The sequence below is a fragment of the Phocoena sinus genome, chromosome 21 (assembly GCF_008692025.1).
Source record: "Phocoena sinus isolate mPhoSin1 chromosome 21, mPhoSin1.pri, whole genome shotgun sequence".
NCBI classification, from domain to species: domain Eukaryota; kingdom Metazoa; phylum Chordata; class Mammalia; order Artiodactyla; family Phocoenidae; genus Phocoena; species Phocoena sinus.
The window spans coordinates 10,706,324-10,723,887 of NC_045783.1; the positions used below are offsets into that span (position 1 = coordinate 10,706,324).

The window sequence follows — 17,564 nt, forward strand, 5'->3', positions numbered from 1 at the left end:
AGGGAGTCCTCCAGACCAGCATGAACTCTGTTCAGGCCCGAGTCCGGTCACCGGAAAGAGACCGTCTGGAAGGAAACCTCTCCGGGCTCCAGGGTCCGGACTCCTGCTGTGAGCACTGCAGGTTCAAAAGGCACCGTGTCCCTCCCCCGCACTGGAACCAGGGCCTCTCGGCAGGGCCGGGTCCCGGAGTGACTACTCACATTTTAATTAAAAATGGGAATAGAATAAAGTGATATTGAAAGCTTCACCACACACCTGGAAAATAAAACCTGGTGAAGTGACAGATGGGCGTGAGTGACAGCAAGGCTTTCCTGAATACGTCACCAATATTACAATGTAAGTGGAAACCTCGGCTAGCACCATTTTTATTGTTTACTTATTTATCCCATAAGAAAATGTGGCAGTTGTAAGTTGAGTTTTTTGAGGTACTGATGAAGAACGACCAGTCTTTGAGCATCAAGGTTTGAGTAAAAGGCATATCCAAGTACTTCTGTTTTATGTGGACACTGAAAACACGGAGAAACTGTATATTTTTAATCAGTGCAAACAGTACGGAGCTGACGTTAGACACTCCTCTTTATATTTTATATTAAACTAATTCAACCCATGATGTCACTCAAGTACACGCGCCTCGAGAGAGTTTCTCAGCACCGACTTGGGATTCAAAGCGCTCTTTGACACGTACGTTGTGCCCGTCTCTGGAATCCACACGTAAACTCCCAAACCAGCACGTGGGGATGCCACATTGGAAAGGAACCCGACCGTCCCTCGAACCTAACTGCCCCTTTGCGTTTCACAGGAAAAAAAGCAACTCACGTTATTGTATTTTTAAATAAAAAGACTTTATTCATGAAATAAGATAGCAGCTAATAGTTTAAGGAAGGCTGGGGGAGATATTTCTTTCACATGGGGGCACACGTGCACCTTGGAAAATATTTGGCAAAGTCATAAAATTAGCATTTTTAGTCACCTGTAAAGTGCTGAGACATTAATCTCGGGTGGACTTGCATTGTTTTTCTTAACCATCCAGTAAGTAGAACATTGATAGATAACGACACGTGGAGCACAGCGAACTCACGGACCACTCGTGCATGACGCCCGCAGAAGGGGCCCTAAGTGCCAGTCTGCCGACCAAGGGCCACCTTTCCTGTGTCCTGTGTCCGCCGCCAGCACCGGCGCCCGCCCTGACCAGCACCGTGCATCCTTCAGGACATGCATTCAAAGCTAGAAGCGCTCCTGGTCGACAGATGCAAACACAGCAGGAAAGGATGGACCAAGACACCTTCTACGTCTCCTGAGACACTAAAACACACACATCTCCAACGTGGGTATTTTGGCATTGACGCTTGAGTCTAAATGTTGACAGGCGTTGAGGATTTTGGTTCAAAGCAAACGTTATTTGTGAAACGTTACGGATAACATAGTGACTAAAACTTTGTTAATTTTTTTTAATAGAAAAATGCGATATAAAAATACTACTTTGTTAAAAATATACAGTACACGTGTTATACCACTTTGGAAAACTCAGTTCAACTCAGATAGCACATAACACCACCCGGCCTGGTATGTGTTACGTGGCTTTCTTCATTGTTACAAATTCTATTCTGGAGTTAAAAGATATACAACATAAATAAAAGTAGTGAATCTGAATCAAGGACAATTACTTTAAGAATTGTTAATAAACCCCTCCACCAGTGAATACGCTGTATTTCCCCGTGAGTTCTGAGTCTGTGAGTTCTCTAGGTGACAGGCTACGAGAACAGGTCTGCAGCGTCCCGTGTTTATTAAGGACCACGGGGGTCAGAGGGGGAGCATCCTCCCGGGACCCCCACCCACTCGAACACGGCGTCCACCCCCTTCCTCATGCGCGTTCACACGGGGCTCCCCTGCCTGGGGTGGAGGGAGGGGCTGCCGGAGATGCCCCCGTGACGATATTGCACTTTTCGGCCCCGAGACGGCTGGCGATTCACACCCAGTCAGTATAGATGCGGCGGGACCGCTCGGGGTGTGTGACTTGGCTGAAAGGCCACCCCCGAATCTCGACCCTGGCTCACACATTCAGCAGGGGGATCTGCCAGACCATGACGGACGAGGCCAACTCCTCCGGCCGCTGCTGCCTGGCCTTCCTGCTCACCCGCCGGTGGCCCTGTCCCCCACAGGCCACCAGCACGGAGCTGGCCTTGGCCTTCCTGGCCCGCCGCCCTCGGCCGGGGGAGCTGCAGGGGAGCCGCAGGGGGTCCTGGATGAAACTCTCCTCTGAGCGGGGCCCCAGGGAGCCCGAGCCCTGGGAAGGCGTCGGGGACCCAGACGTGGAGGAGACGTCGCTGGCCTGGGCGAGGGAGCCCAGCGAAGCCCCCAGCCAGACGGCGTCAGGACTGCTGCGGCTCAGGCAGGGCCCGGGCCCCTCACCGGGGAGCGGGTCCCTCTGGTCTTCATCCTGGGGGTCGGCACCGGGGGGCGGGCTGTCCCTGGGCTTGTCTCTGTCCGCCTTGGAGGCGGCTGTGGCCACGACCAGGAACTTGACGGGCCCGTTGTGAGCATGGTAGGAGACCAGGCCTCGACCTGAAAGGGCACAGCGCTCAGCAGGGCTCCGCATGCTGGGCAGGGCCCCGGGCACCCCCCGTCCACACGGCAAAACCCTGTACTCGACAGCTCAGAGCAAAAACAGCTTCCAGACCACGTTCTCGTGGATCTCTAGGGAAGTCCAAGAATGCTCTCAAAACCATGGTCTAAAATACAACCGTGGTTTTCGTCAGCGGTATCTCAGTTCTGGTACTTGCGTGGTACTTTTAAAGTGATAAAGTATCTATTTTCCTGTTCTCTGTATAAATGCCTTCTCGCCTGCTCTAAGATAATATATTTAGGAAAAGTTTCCCTAAATCTTGGTTTTAAAAACTTAAATGCCTGAAACATGTCAATGTTAGGAATAAGATGCGTAAACTCTAAGTAGTTTCCTGCCATTTTTCACTTTAAAAAGATTCTGTGGTTTAGAATAAGTTAGTCCTATGGTATCGATTAAAATGGGGGCTCTTCAGTTCGAGGACGATGTGAATTGAATTTTAAAAGAAGCACCAGAAACTCCCTGTAGGCCGTTTTTATGAAATGCAGACTCCCCCATAACACCGGGACTCCAAGGGCCAGGCGGGAACGGGATGTCCATTTTTAAGCGCCTCGCAGGTGAGGTGACAGAAATGGGGGGGTAGATGCCCTTTTCACCAAATGCTTTGAGGCTGAAACAGGGCCCTAGCACCTCCCTCCCACTCTGGCCGAAGCAGAGGACGTTACAGGATTCCTCAGCTGGGCGAGATGACTTCCTTCAGTCAAGAACTCCACCAACAGCGGGTACAGGGTGAAGGGATGGGGACGCCCAGACACCGGGCATGGAGGTGTGATCTGACGCGACAGCCCAGGGGAACATCCCAGCATCACCGGGTGAACCTGAATGTGAGTGTTTCCTACACACCTGTGGTCCCCTCCCGGACACACAGCCAGAGGAACCCGAGTCCTTATGAGAAGGGGTGGCCAGAGGAACCCCCACAGAGGCATAGCACGTAACACACAGAACAGGAAACAACTAAATACCCACTGTACGTCACATGGGGAACAAAGCCACGCTCCAGAGCAGTGACACGCATGAGCTACAGCCACGTGACCAACAAGGATGCGCCTCAGAAATAACATGGAAAGAAAGCAGTCGGAGAGGAATACATTCACTACGAGACAATGATAGAAAATGTGGAAACGGCACAATTAAAGAGTTCTTTTTTAAAAAAAGGTACAAGTTAGCAAAACTATGGAGAAAAAACAATGGAACGGTGACGTGAGACCCAGCAGGAGAACGGCTATGTTTGGTTGTCGGGGAGAAGCGTTCCCAGCTGTGACGGGAAGAGCTTCTGACTCCTGAGCCTTTACCACTCAAAATGCCCGTAGTCATCATGTACAGCTTCTGCATGTATCACAGGCAGGTCATAACGAAGACAGCAGTTAAGAAATGAATAAACCAAGTTGGAATTCCATGATCCTAACAGGTGGATCATGACAAAATAGGAATTTATCTAAAGCACAGACCTATTTGCAGTAGACCCGTGAACGCTTGTTGAGGGAAGGAAGGGCTGCCTGTGGTCAGAGTGAAATACTCCAGCGTTGACAGTAGGAAGAAACTATAGACAGAGATCTTTATAAACGTTTCAATGAGTTTCCTACAAATCTTTTTCTCTGAGAGTTATTACATAATCGACATACAATTTTAAGATCTTGGTTTTCTTTAACTTACAGAATTAACATTTCTCTGTATCATTCCAAGCTCTCTGCAAACATCATTTTCACTGGCTGTGTTACGTTCTAAAATGGCAACGCGACCACTGTCTTAGGCGTCTCCCTACTCCTAATTTTGGATGTTTAGGCCGTTTCCTGTTCTTTCTGCATCATGGTTTATTCCTAGAGTTGGCTGCTTCACGAGACAGAATTTCCTGAATTGGAAACCCTGACTCCTGACGCAAAAGCATCTTCAAGTCCTAAACACCAAAGTGCTTTCCAAAAAGGGTGTGCCCATTTGAACTCCCCGCAACACTGCAAAACAGCACAACTGAGCTTTCTCAGATGCTGGGCCTCCTCCTTTGCAAAACATTAAAAAGCATCCATTTTCACTGGGCAAAACTGTATAGAATGATCAAAACCAACAGGTGGCAAAAAAGGTAACGTGAAAACACGTCTTGGGGATAAGGGTCTCCCTGGACCACTGACGTCAGAAACAGGAAGACAAAAGTATAACCTGATGATTCAAATTAATAGACATAGTCTTTATAGTAGGAAAGAAAGGAAGGAAAAAAGGAAGGGACGAAGGGAGAGAGAAAGCCACCTAAGTAATTTACACTGTTTAAGCAAAGACACAGCTGACCACAGACCCATGGGCTTGACGAGAGTACAGTACAGCACAGAGGCCTGGGAGACGCAGGCACTCGGGGGGTGTACTCACCAGTCACCTTGGGGATCCCCTGCAGACGAGGGACGGGCAGGGCCACCACGACGCCCAGGCTGGTGCCGACCATCAGCAAGCCGTGGCAGACGAGCAGGCTGGTCACAGACAGCCGCTGGTGTCCTGGGGGACAGGAGAGACTTGTGCCCCGCAGTCTGGCCTCTGCAGCCCACACGCTGGGGCAGGGGCCCCGGGAACTGCCCAGAAACCCTACAGACGCGCCAGAACGCTCCCCGGGCAGCCCCGAGCCCTCCCGGCCAGCGGGTGTCACCGGAGCCCTAGCCACACACCGCGACTCCTTCAGCCGGACGAGCAAGAGAGAGATCTGGGGGGCGTCCTGGCTGCACCCCGGCAGAGCACGGCCACGGCCTCAGGACACGTGCACGGTGCTCTCAGCACTGCTGGTGCGGCCCTTCCAGAGCCGATCACACACCCCCGCCCCGAACCGTCCATGTAAATCATCCACTTCCAGGCAGAGCTGCACACACACACGTACACACACGTACACACACGCGCACACACACGCACGTCAGACGGCAGCCCCGTGTGCGCAAGAGCCCACCTAGGCAGATAAGAGGGGACCTCGCAGGTAGGACGGGCTCCCAGCGCAGCCCGCGCTCAGCATCACAGGGGAGAGATGCAAGCGACCACCCAAAGGTTCCGTCTGAAGGAGACCACTCACGGCCTCGGTGGGAAAGTCCGGGAGACGCGGACACCAAACGCTGGAGTCCAAGGGCTTTGGAGCTTCCGGCTGTTCGCTCTGCCTTGTTTTGTTTTGTTTTGCAGTCGAGGCTCTGCGGCCCAGAGAGGTGGGTCAGCCTGACAACGTTAGGATGTGGAGGGAAAGGTGCGTGTCTCCCCGTGACTCTCGTCTCAGGGACTGAGTCTAGGCCCCGAGCATCCCACCCCTGCCCTGACCCTGCCCACAGCACCACCACCTTCGACAGGGGCTTTAAGCCCCTCCTGGCATCTCTGCTCAGCACTGAAGCTCAAGAGCAGAGAAGGGTCATGCGGCTGCTCCCAGGAAGGAATGGAGGGCGCTTCAAAACAGCTGGTTCTTCTGCTCTCTGGAAATGAGTCATTTTCAGTATCTCTGCGCTTGACCTAAGTTCATCTTAGATAAAAAGCATGGAAACAAATGGACTGAACACCAAAGCCAAAGGCAGGTCACCATGTCCACTGAAGTTATTTTATGATTATTGAGGCAACGAAACACTGAAACCAAACCGAGACAACAGCTACAAAAACTAAAGATCTGGTTTTACCTCTAAATACAGGCATATTTTTTGAAGAAAAGCTAATGTATTAAGTTCCCAGGAATCCAAATGCGTGCCCGTGCGAGCAGCTGGAGCTTTAGAGACGCCTGGGACCTGCGTGTCTGTCTACACCTGGGCCGGGAGCTGCCATTTCCAAACGCCAGGGAGAACTGCAGAAGCCATTCAGAAACACGGCTCTGGGCACAGCTCACAACGATTGCTATCCAGGGGCAGGTGGTCCCATCGTGGGGCAGCCCTTCGGAGAGGAGCTCCAGGGACCAGGGAACGTCCCAGGACACACGGGTGTGCCTTCCAGAGCAGAAGCCTCACTTGATGCCACGTGACCTAAAGATTCCCCACAGCTACGCTCGAGACAGAAAGCAAACCCGCAAAGCAGAGACCCTCCTCTCCAACCCTCCGGGAACCTTTGGTGGAAGCAGCTGGTGGAGGCGACTTTTGGGACTGGCTCACTGCTCTGTGTTTTGTTTTGTTCCGGTGACGTACGGCCTCCGCCACTGCCCTGGTGCCAGGGGCAGCAGGTTACATTCCATCTGGATATCTTACTTCTCAACACCAACGTGGAGAATGTCATGACAACGGGATGGACGGGGGACAGAGCTATTATTTCCCTTTTACAGCCACTTTCTGAAGCCACCCTCCTGGAAGGAATACAGAAACTGGGGCAGTGGTATAGCCCTGTGGTCCTAGACGTGAATAAATTTCCTTTTTAACACACGAAAGTATTGGCAACAATAAAAACAAGCAGACTCTCATGACGTGGTCTCAGGGCTCGGTTCCGAGGTTGGCTGTGGGTTTTTATATCATTTAAGTCCACCCACACCCTCATTTTGGTAGCCAAGTCCTGCATATAAGCGAAAACTGTTTGTATGAATAAACTGTTTTGTGATTTATTTGATCGTCCTGAAATATTTTGGTCTGGGAAACTGAGTTTCCTTTCATTCTCCAAAATAGGAATTTGTGAGTTAAATTTTCTTTCACAGAGAATATAACATTTTTAAAATATCGGCCTAGGACTATTAAAGAAGCATCTGAAATACTTTTAATCTACCACTTGGCTTTAAAGAAAACTAATGAGGAAAAGGGAATTTCAAACAGCCCACCTCCACAGTGAGGATTAACAGATCCTCGTAAAATATGATGTGAAATATTTCCAACCACTAATAAAAACATTAAGAAGATCTTACTTTCAAATTACAAAGGATAAAAGTTTACTACTTATTTTCATTCATAAATGCATTTTGAAAGTGACCTTTTATCCCCCTTAGGAATTTTCCCGCCTCTTTGCCTGTAAATAGCATATTAGGAACATCTGACGTTTCATCCTGCCTCCAGCTTTTACATCTGTGTTACGTTATATGCAGTGAAAATCTGGGAAACTCTCTAGTCTCTGTGAAGAAACTCCTCTCTCCAGAAGTGGATCTTTCTAAAGAGAAAGGACAAAACAATTCCAAGGTACAGAAGGCGCACCGTGTAGCATCGGGATGGGAAAAGTCACCGTGTGGGGAAAGGTTACGAAACATGACGAGAAGGGGAAAAACTACGTGGTCGGTGGGAAAGACCAACGGAAACAACCCCGGGGCTTCTGGGTGGTGCTCCTGGGGGGACACCCACAAACCTTCACTTCATCATAACAAACGCGAAAGCAGGGAAAACTGGGATGTTTTCCTTTCTAACTGGTTTGAAAGCCTTCAGTTCCAGCACATGATGGTTTGTTCCATTTTCAAAGTAGTCTAGGATTCATCTTTAATTTCACATATGAAAGTTTAACTGAATGGTAATTAGGGAACGTGGAGATTTTCCCATTCCGGAGGGTCTGCAGACAGAGCTGCTGAGAGGCGTCCAGGCTACTCCTTGTGGAAGCACCAGCTGTGGCCTTCTGAGCTGGCCAAGCTGCGGGCAGAGGGGCCACCCACTCAGCATCTAAGGGGGAGGCGGGGCGGGAGGGGCGGGGCAGAGATGCCGACAAAGGCTGCAGTTGGCACGGGGCGGAAGTGAGTTATCCACACGAAGGGGCAGGGGAGCTGGCCGCTGTGTGATGCACGCTCTCTGGGGACCCTGCTGTCCTCTCACACGGGGACACAGGAGCACGGGGGAGACCGGCCAGGTTTATTCAAATGCTCGCAAGAAACACACAAACAGGGGAGAGAATAGGAGAAGGAGCCAGCCTTCCAAGTGTGCTTGGAAAGGCTATGACTGGAACCCACTCCTGGCTCCCACCCGGGACAGAGACCAGGGAGGCGGGCAGGTTAGCGCAGGATTAACTGCTGGTTAAAGAGCCGCTGGTTAGCGCAGGACCAACTGCTGGTTGAGTAGCTGCTGGTTAGCACAGGATCAACTGCTGGTTAAGGAGCCACTGGTTAGCGCGGGGCTTAAGGAGCCGCTGGTTAGCGTGGGATCAACTGCTGGTTAAGGAAGCTGCTAGTTAGCTCAGGACCAACTGCTGGTTGAGTAGCTGCTGGTTAGCGCAGGATGGCACCAGAGCCCAAGGGACACGAAATCCACTCCTTGGTCTGTTCCCTAACTCATAAATAACCTTGAGTCTAGTTTAAGTTGCTGAATTCCCTTATGATGTGGTTTGATGGTACTTAGAAGAGTTACACTGACTTTTGTATTACATAGAAAATCGTGCCACTTTATTTGGTTACGTCACCCCTGGAAAGCAACGTGCTCACTCAGTGGGGACCTGGGAAGGCTAATCTGACAGGGGGCGGGGGTCTCAGCACTTTTTCATCCAGATACCCTCCCCTGACTGTTCTGGATGAAAAGGAAACAGCTGCATCCTGACGTGACTCATGCAGCCTCATGACCCGGAGGAGATGCCGCCCTCTGAACCACGGGCTGTAACCACCTCGGGGGCCGGGAAGGTTGACCGACGGCCCCTCGAAACGTGTGTGCTGACCCCAGGCGCCGTCATCCACTGTGTCTGCCAAGTATGATGTGGTTTACGGCAAAGCGCTTGAACTAATGGTGCTCAGAACAGAGCTCCAAACCGGACAGAAAGATGCAGCTCGTCACACGAGTCCCAGTCCACAGGGGAAAGCACGCCGAGACCTCTAGGGAACTAATTAGGGTTCTCAATTCTGCTACAAAAAGTCACAAGTTACAGTACAGTATAGTAATTTTTTTTTTCCAATTGTGTTCTTTCTGGCCTGGGAAGGCTTCATCTCTAGAACCTACTGGAATTTTATATTCCAGTGAGAGCACGAAAGGACAGTTTACACGTTATTGCCATATATACGTAAAAAACCCATTTGGGCAACATCACGAACACAACTCCAGAATGAGGTTTACATACATGTGTCCGGGATGATGGTGGTCCAAGGACCTGCAATTCCACAGGCTCACATAGGGTGCAAACACGCACTGACACAAGTATCTAAGTGTCAGAGAGGACAAAATGAAACACTTCTCACCGTGAAACACTGGCCCAAGGGTAAGGCGATTCAAAGAAGGACAGACAAGACATGGGTGTCTGGCCTCCCTGTTCCCCAAAATGCAAGAAAATCAGACCAACGTCAGATGCCTTTTTGAGGACCACATTCAAGAACCACTGCCCGGGCGTAGCAAGAGGACTGTCATTCTAAGTGTCCCTGATTTCTGCTCTAACTGTCCACCTTCCTCACGTCCGCCAGGTCTAGCAGCTACAAACCTGGGAGTAAAACATGAGATGCAGAGAAAGCACAGAACCCCCGGATATTGCTGAAACTGGAGGTATTTCGCACACAGCAGGCAGATGCGGGAGAACACGCCACCCAAAGGCTCCTTCTGCATGGGACATGGGCTTGGGAGAAAGAGCCCTAAGTCCTGGCACAGGGATAGGAGGCGGGGGGCCCGGGGGGGGGGGGGGCAGGGACTGTGTGTGGTGACGGTGACAGCAGGCGGGGGCACACCTGCCAAGGGGCCCGGGGACGTGGGGCCGCCAGGTGTCCCCACCTGACCACACGGTCTCCTGGCTCCACAGGAACCCAGGCGGATCCTGACCTGAACAGTGAAAGCCACGCAGGTGGATAAGAAACAAGGGAGTCGTTAACTGGGGGATGGAAAGAAGGAAAGAAAACAAGATGAAGTACAGCCGGTGGCCCAGGTGCAAACAGGTTACGTGGTCACAGGTACGTGACCGCTGGGCTTTGGTAAAACAGGGACTGGGGGTTCGAGCGCCCTGGGAGGGCTTCCTGCACAGGTCTGTTCACGCGGTGTGGGTGGCAGCCCACGTGCTGCACACCGGATCTTTCTCTTCTCCAACCGGGAGCCAGGAGACACAGCCAACGTGGGAAAGGAGGGGAATGCCATGCGGCATGAGCCTGGTCCTTAAAAGCCCCGTGGAGACGTGGGGCAATACACACCAGGCACACACACCTGTACACAGCAAGCAACGCGTATACATACAAGTTACATACATACACACATCTGCAACATGCTTATATACACTAGCCACACACCCGTACATAACAAGCTCACACGTGTACATACTAGCCACATACCTGTACATAACAAGCCCAGGTGTACATACTAGCCACACGCCCATACATAACAAGCCCACACGTGTACATACTAGCCACACACCCGTACATAACAAGCCCAGGTGTACATACTAGCCACACGCCCATACATAACAAGCCCACACGTGTACATACTAGCCACACACCCGTACATAACAAGCCCAGGTGTACATACTAGCCACACACCTGTACATAACAAGCCCAGGTGTACATACTAGCCACACGCCCGTACATAACAAGCCCAGGTGTACATACTAGCCACACGCCCGTACATAACAAGCCCACACGTGTACATACTAGCCACACACCCGTACATAACAAGCCCAGGTGTACATACTAGCCACACACCCGTACATAACAAGCCCAGGTGTACATACTAGCCACACACCCGTACATAACAAGCCCACACGTGTACATACTAGCCACACGCCCGTACATAACAAGCTCACGCGTGTACATACTAGCCACACACCTGTACATAACAAGCCCACACGTGTACATACTAGCCACACACCCGTACCTAACAAGCCCAGGTGTACATACTAGCCACACACCTGTACCTAACAAGCCCAGGTGTACATACTAGCCACACGCCTGTACATAACAAGCCCAGGTGTACATACTAGCCACACACCCGTACATAACAAGCCCACACGTGTACATACTAGCCACACACCTGTACATAACAAGCCCACACGTGTACATACTAGCCACACACCCGTACATAACAAGCCCAGGTGTACATACTAGCCACACGCCCGTACATAACAAGCCCACACATGTACATACTAGCCACACACCCGTACATAACAAGCCCAGGTGTACATACTAGCCACACGCCCGTACATAACAAGCCCACACATGTACATACTAGCCACACACCCGTACGTAACAAGCCCAGGTGTACATACTAGCCACACACCCATACATAACAAGCCCAGGTGTACATACTAGCCACATTCCAGTACATAACAAGCCCAGGTGTACATAATAGCCACACACCCGTACATAACAAGCCCAGGTGTACATACTAGCCACACACCCGTACATAACAAGCCCACACGTGTACATACTAGCCACACGCCCGTACATAACAAGCCCAGGTGTACATACTAGCCACACGCCCGTACATAACAAGCCCAGGTGTACATACTAGCCACACACCCGTACATAACAAGCCCACACGCGTACATACTAGCCACACGCCCGTACATAACAAGCCCAGGTGTACATACTAGCCACACACTCGTACATAACAAGCCCACACGCGTACATACTAGCACATGCCCGTACATAACAAGCCCAGGTGTACATACTAGCCACACACCCGTACATAACAAGCCCACACGTGTACATACTAGCCACACGCCCGTACATAACAAGCCCACACGTGTACATACTAGCCACATGCCCGTACATAACAAGCCCAGGTGTACATACTAGCCACACGCCCGTACCTAACAAGCTCACGCGTGTACATACTAGCCACACACCAGCCACATGCGGCTCCCACACCCCACTCCTGTACCTTGGCTGGTTTGACTCCCGCTGCCAGGAACACCCTTCCCGCGTGGGGCTGGCAGAGCCCCTTGGAGCCCCCCCCACCAGAGAGTCTCCTTTTCTCTGCCCTTCAACCTCAGATCCTTGCCCCCGCCCTCCGCCCCAGTGCTTTACTAACAGCACTAAACCGTCTGCGATGGGCGGCTCTGACCTCTAAGAAGGGCGCTTTAGTTCGCGTTACCCGACAGCCCCGAGCGCCGGCCCCGGGGGAGGTGGCACCGCCCCCCAGCGCCCCAGGGCCCACCTGGCAGCATGTGGTGGACCGGGGTGGCGACGTTGACGTCCTGGAGATGTTTGAGCGTCTCCGTGTGGAAGAGGCGGAGCGTGGACCCTGAGGTGAAGGCGATCCAGATGCCCACACCGGCAATGGCCATGTGTGAGACCACCATGCCCTCCTCCTGGTGGGCCTCCAGCTGGCTCTGCGGAGACCAAGGAGAAGGCGAGGGCGTGTCAGGGATACCGCACGGAGCTGCACCCACGTCGCCGTCACGGACCCGCCCTCGGGGCTGCGCGTGAAGCCTCGGGTGGCGCTGTCGTCCCCACCGTGCCAGCGTGTCCAGCTGGCACCCCGGATCTCACCTGCCCTCAACCACCTACAGCAAGGGCACCGTCACCCCAGATCCGCAGGTGCTGAGCAGCGCCCTGGACGCCGTGGACCATCAGCACCCCCAAACCCGAGCGGGAACGAGGGCCACGTCTGCCCGCGAGGAGGCCTGTACGGGCAGCTGAGCCCCGCCGAGCTCGCAGGGCCCCCTCGCTGTCCAGCCCCGTCCGGCCCCCGGGTGGCCACCTGCAGCTTCTCCGCTTGACCAGGCCCTTCCCGAGCCTCCGGGCTGCGCTCTGCTCCAGGTCTCCATCCTGACAACCCTGCTCCACGGGGCCCCCGAGAGGGAACTTTTGGAACTTGTCCCCATGGTGGACGGGCCTGTGCTGGGCAGCTGTGGTCACTGCCTACCAGGGATTGGCGGGGGGCAGGTGGGGTGAAGCTTGGAGACACAGTGAGAAGAAACACTACCCTCAAAGAAGTCCTCTTAGCCCACAGCAGGTCACAATCCTGCACAGCTCTCTAGCCTGAAAAGAGGTAACTTAAAACCCCCTAGGAAAAAAACAGGCTTATGCCTCTGTCCCCTTCCTCAAGGACTGAGAACAGTGCGGGACGCTCTTTACAACCCACTATGCGGCCGAGGGGGCCAAAGGCGCCATCCTCGCACGCCTACCCGCGTGGAAAGGGCTCGCCAGTTAGCCCCTCACGCTGCACCCACGCCGCGCGGCACTCCCGAGCTGGACCGAGGGGGACACGTGAGTCTCTGATTTTGTCAGAAGGGAGGCTGCCCGTCCAAGGGCACCACACCTTGTTTTAAGTGAAGACTGCAGCTGGACAGGCAGGGCTGGAGAGCGGCCTGGGGGTCATCCTGAAGCCGGGACTCAGGCGTGACAGTGATTCTGGAGTTCGCAGACGCCCCCGACGGCCTGAGCGCCCAGTCCTGCCATCACCACCTGCCCGGGCTGCGCATTCCCTCCAGAGTACCCGCGCACCTCCCGGGAGGGAAGACGAGGACCCTGCTCTCGGGGCGGACAACTGGCTCGGGCCCTCGGCCCCTCCTGCAGCCAAAGCCGGGGGGCCGCCGTTTCCTCCGAGACGCCCGTGCTATGCTCACCTCCACAGATACCTCCCTCCGCGCACGTGTGCACCCTCCCACAAAGCGACCCCGATCGTCACAGGTCTAATTTAAACACGCGTCAGTGGGGACGAGCCGGTGCCGGCGGTTAGGAAGGAGCCCCGAGTTCTTACAGAGTGAGTCCTCCTGAGTAAACACGTATGACTGGAAACGCTGGGCCACACAGCAACTCCACATTTCACTTTTTGAGGAAGGACAGACTGTTTCCCAACAGCTGCCCCATTTCACGTCCCCACCGGCGATGTGTGCAGCTCTCGACTTCTCCGCGTCCTCTCGGCACTTGTTAATGTCCCTTTTCTATTGCTGTCATCCTCGTCGGCGTGACGTGGTGTCTCATGGTTGCTTTGGTTTGCATTTCCCTAAGGACTAAGGATGGTGCACACCCTTCCCTGTGTGGCCGACTGTGTATCTTCTTTGTAGAAATGTCCGTTCAGATCCTTGGTCCGTGTCTGAACTGGACTATTTTTCTTTTGATCGTTGAGCTGTAAGTTATAGAAGCTGTTTGTTATGCACTCTTGGCAGATACACGATTCTTAAGTATTTTCTGCCATTCCGTGGGTCGTCTTTTCACTTTGCGGACAGCCCGTGGAGGTAGCTTGGGCTGCCCTGTACCACAGAAAAAGACATGGCTTTCCTCTCTGGCAGGCTTCAAGGGGCATAGCTTCCATGCTGTTTTGTGGACCGGTACAGATCCCCTCGGAGGAAGCCCACTGCCGAGACCAGGGCTGCAGGAAGCGGTAGCACTATTTCGCGTCCCACTGCCCTGTGTGGGGCAGTAAGGTGTATCACCTTACTGTGTATACCTTACTGTGTATACCTGTGTATCACCGAGCAGTAAGGTTTCAGTAGCAGAGCGGGGCTGACTGGGAGGAATGGGGCAAGCGGCCCACGCCTCCCACGTGCGCTGAGACTCGGCCTCACAGCTCTGCGTCTCTGAAGAGGAAAAGCCCAGCTGGTCCTTCAGGTCAGCTCAGGACAAAGCGCTCACTGCTCCCGGAAGGCCATCTCTGGCAGAGCAAGGCGGCTTCCAAAGAGAGGTTAAAAAGGGAAGAAAAACGTCACGTGATGCTGAGAAGTCCTTGTGCTACCTGGGCGTAAAGGAGCACAGGTACTCGCTCTCCTGGCTGCTGGCTCTTTCACAGTTACTGTTGAAACTTCTTGTGGAAGAAGAGAGAAACTCGCAGTCTGCTGGTCCTCAACCCCCGCTTCTTTCTAAGAACTCAGCAAGCCCAGGGAGGAGGCAGCCCAGAGCCACTGCTGGTCGGGGCCCATCCCGTCCCTGCCGTCCAGCGGCTCCGTTCGGTTACTGCCTTGGCCGCCCCACTCCCATCCTCTGTCTTGCGGGCCATCTTGTCCCACGCGTCCTGCACGCTGCTTCCCGGCCGTCCTGTGGCCACCTCCACCGCTGCAGCGGCTGCCCGGGTCGACCACTGCCTGCTCACGGGTCTTCGGCGTCTCACAACTGGCTGTTTTTCTTTACAGAAGTGCCTCGTTCTGCAAAATCTACCTCAGATTCTCCCTCTCTGTCCTCCACCCACGGGGAGTGGAATTCTCCCAACAGAGCTCTGGAACAACCTTCTCAGTGAGTCTTCAGTCCCCAATCTCAGCCCCCTTTCAACTCCTTGCAAAAAAAAGTCCTCGGAGAAGACAGATTACCTGGCATCTGTCCCTTGGTTAAATCCCCACACGGCCCCCACCGCGCACAGCGTGGCGGGGCTCAGGACGTCGCGCGCCGATCTGCCCCGGGAACGGAGCCAAGCGCGGCTGCCCTCACAGTCACGGCCTTGGCCTCGCCAGAGCTGCCCAGACGGGCCCCGTGAGCGCTCACGGCAACAGAGGCTGAAACCCCGGGAACCGAGGCGGGGACCGCACACTCCTGCGTGCGAGGGACCAGGTGCCCTCTGACCACACCTGCGCCAACCCCACGTCCCCACGCTCGGACTCACCCTGTTTCTGGGCAAAGGTCCTCCAGGAACTGCCTTCTCATGTCCTGACACACAGCACTCCTCCTCTGAGATGTTGTGCGTTTTTTGCCGCCTGCTGAAGTCCTCCTCTCCCCGGACAGGGCGGCTTTACGGGCCTGTGACCCTCGCGGGGTCTCAGGCTCAGAGGGCTCCGCACCTGGCATGATGCTCGGGCTGCTGGCATCTCGGAGTCCGGGCTAACTGACATTGGACGTGGGACCCTGCAGATGCCGTAGCCAGTCCTGCCCCCAGACCTGCCCCCAGGGGCCAGGTGGCTGGTGTTGCCCTCACCTGTTCCGGCACGGCACCTGGCCTGTGAGTTCTTCCTGGGCTTTGGGGTTTTCTGTATAGCCCTGTGCTTCTTAAATGCGTGACACGTCTGTGCTGGATGATGGGTGATGGGTGATGTGAACGGTAATTTATCTCTGGGATGCTGGCCATTGTCTCCCACCTTCTCAGAGGCTTGGTCTTCTGTGTGAAAACAGGAACTTTGGGCAACAGGGTGTCGGAGTCTCCTGCCACCTTGAAATCATACGGATCTGAAGGTCTCTGCAGGGTAGCAGGGCCGGGACCGGCAGTAGGTGTTCAAGAACCGGTCTGCCTGCCAGCTTGGGCCTGTCGCCTGTGTGCCCTGCATTCGTGTCTTTCTATACAATGACGGGAATTTATCTCATCAGGAAAAAAACGCATCAACTCAGAAGACGCTCTGCTACTAGGTCACCTTTAGTATCGTATCCATTTCATTCTTTCATTCTATTTTTCTCTTCAACGTCGGGGGTAGGGTTGGAAGGAAAGCTTTTTCTTCTTCTCCTGTCCTTCTGTCTGTTTGTCCTGAGTCAGGAACACTGCACATTACAGAAAATCGAGAGTAAGGAAGGACAGGTCGTACTTTAGAACAGCTCCAGTAATTAAACCGAAACTACCTGTGAAATCGGGGCTCCGAGAAACAAAGCTGTGAGGTCAGCACCCGCCGTATCCACCAAACCGCCCGCTCTTCAACGTCAGGTTGCTTTCAGAGCTGCGTCCGTGTTCCTAAAGCTCAACGTTTTCTTAAAAGGCATGAAGTAAACCCCATGAAGAAGGCCCTACGTAGCTGGGAAGGAAGAAAGAAGGCGCCCCCCACCCCAGATCCAGGTGCAATGACTGCAGCTTCATTACGTGCATTTAACACTTACGCTTCCCCGTCTGCTTTCCCTGACCTGGCGGGAAGGCGGGGAGTTTTATTCCTGCCACGCTGGGCACGCACAGCCCGCCTGGCTCGGCATCTCTGGGTGAGGTGCTCGGCGCTGCCCCATCAGAACGCCGAGCTGGCACTGCAGTCCCGCCGTCCCCACTGCAACTGTGCCAACCACTGCCGTGCAGAGGCCACCGCGAGAACATTCATGCCCCTGGACATCAGAACTCACACCCTGCTCAGCCCACCGCAGAGCGAATGCAGCCTCGTGGCCCCACGTCGCTGGCCCTACAGACAGGGAACATTCAGGGAGCCTCCCTGTAGCAGCTGTCCTCACCCCAACCAAAGAGGCTGCAGACGCATTGAGGTTCCAAGCCTGCAGAGCTGCACCGGTACCCCAACTGTGGTTTCCCCGCCCGGCGGAACAACTGGATAA

General features: G+C 53.8%; 1 protein-coding gene across 9 annotated transcripts in view; it reads right to left on the minus strand.

The window, feature by feature from the left end:
• Nucleotides 1–823: 823 nt before the first annotated feature.
• ARHGEF10 (Rho guanine nucleotide exchange factor 10) overlaps nt 824–17,564 on the minus strand; it is an 89,661-nt gene continuing 72,920 nt past the window's right edge. For 8 of the 9 annotated variants that reach the window (XM_032618149.1, XM_032618145.1, XM_032618150.1 and 5 more), the window contains 3 exons: nt 12,556–12,730; nt 4,976–5,098; nt 831–2,562 (listed from right to left, as the gene is read on the minus strand). In XM_032618149.1, coding sequence (XP_032474040.1) covers nt 2,051–2,562; nt 4,976–5,098; nt 12,556–12,730 — 810 coding nt within the window. In that variant the 3' untranslated portion in view covers nt 831–2,050. Of the gene's footprint in view, nt 2,563–4,975; nt 5,099–12,555; nt 12,731–17,564 lie in introns of all 9 variants that reach the window. The other variant, XM_032618147.1, reaches the window with a different exon arrangement.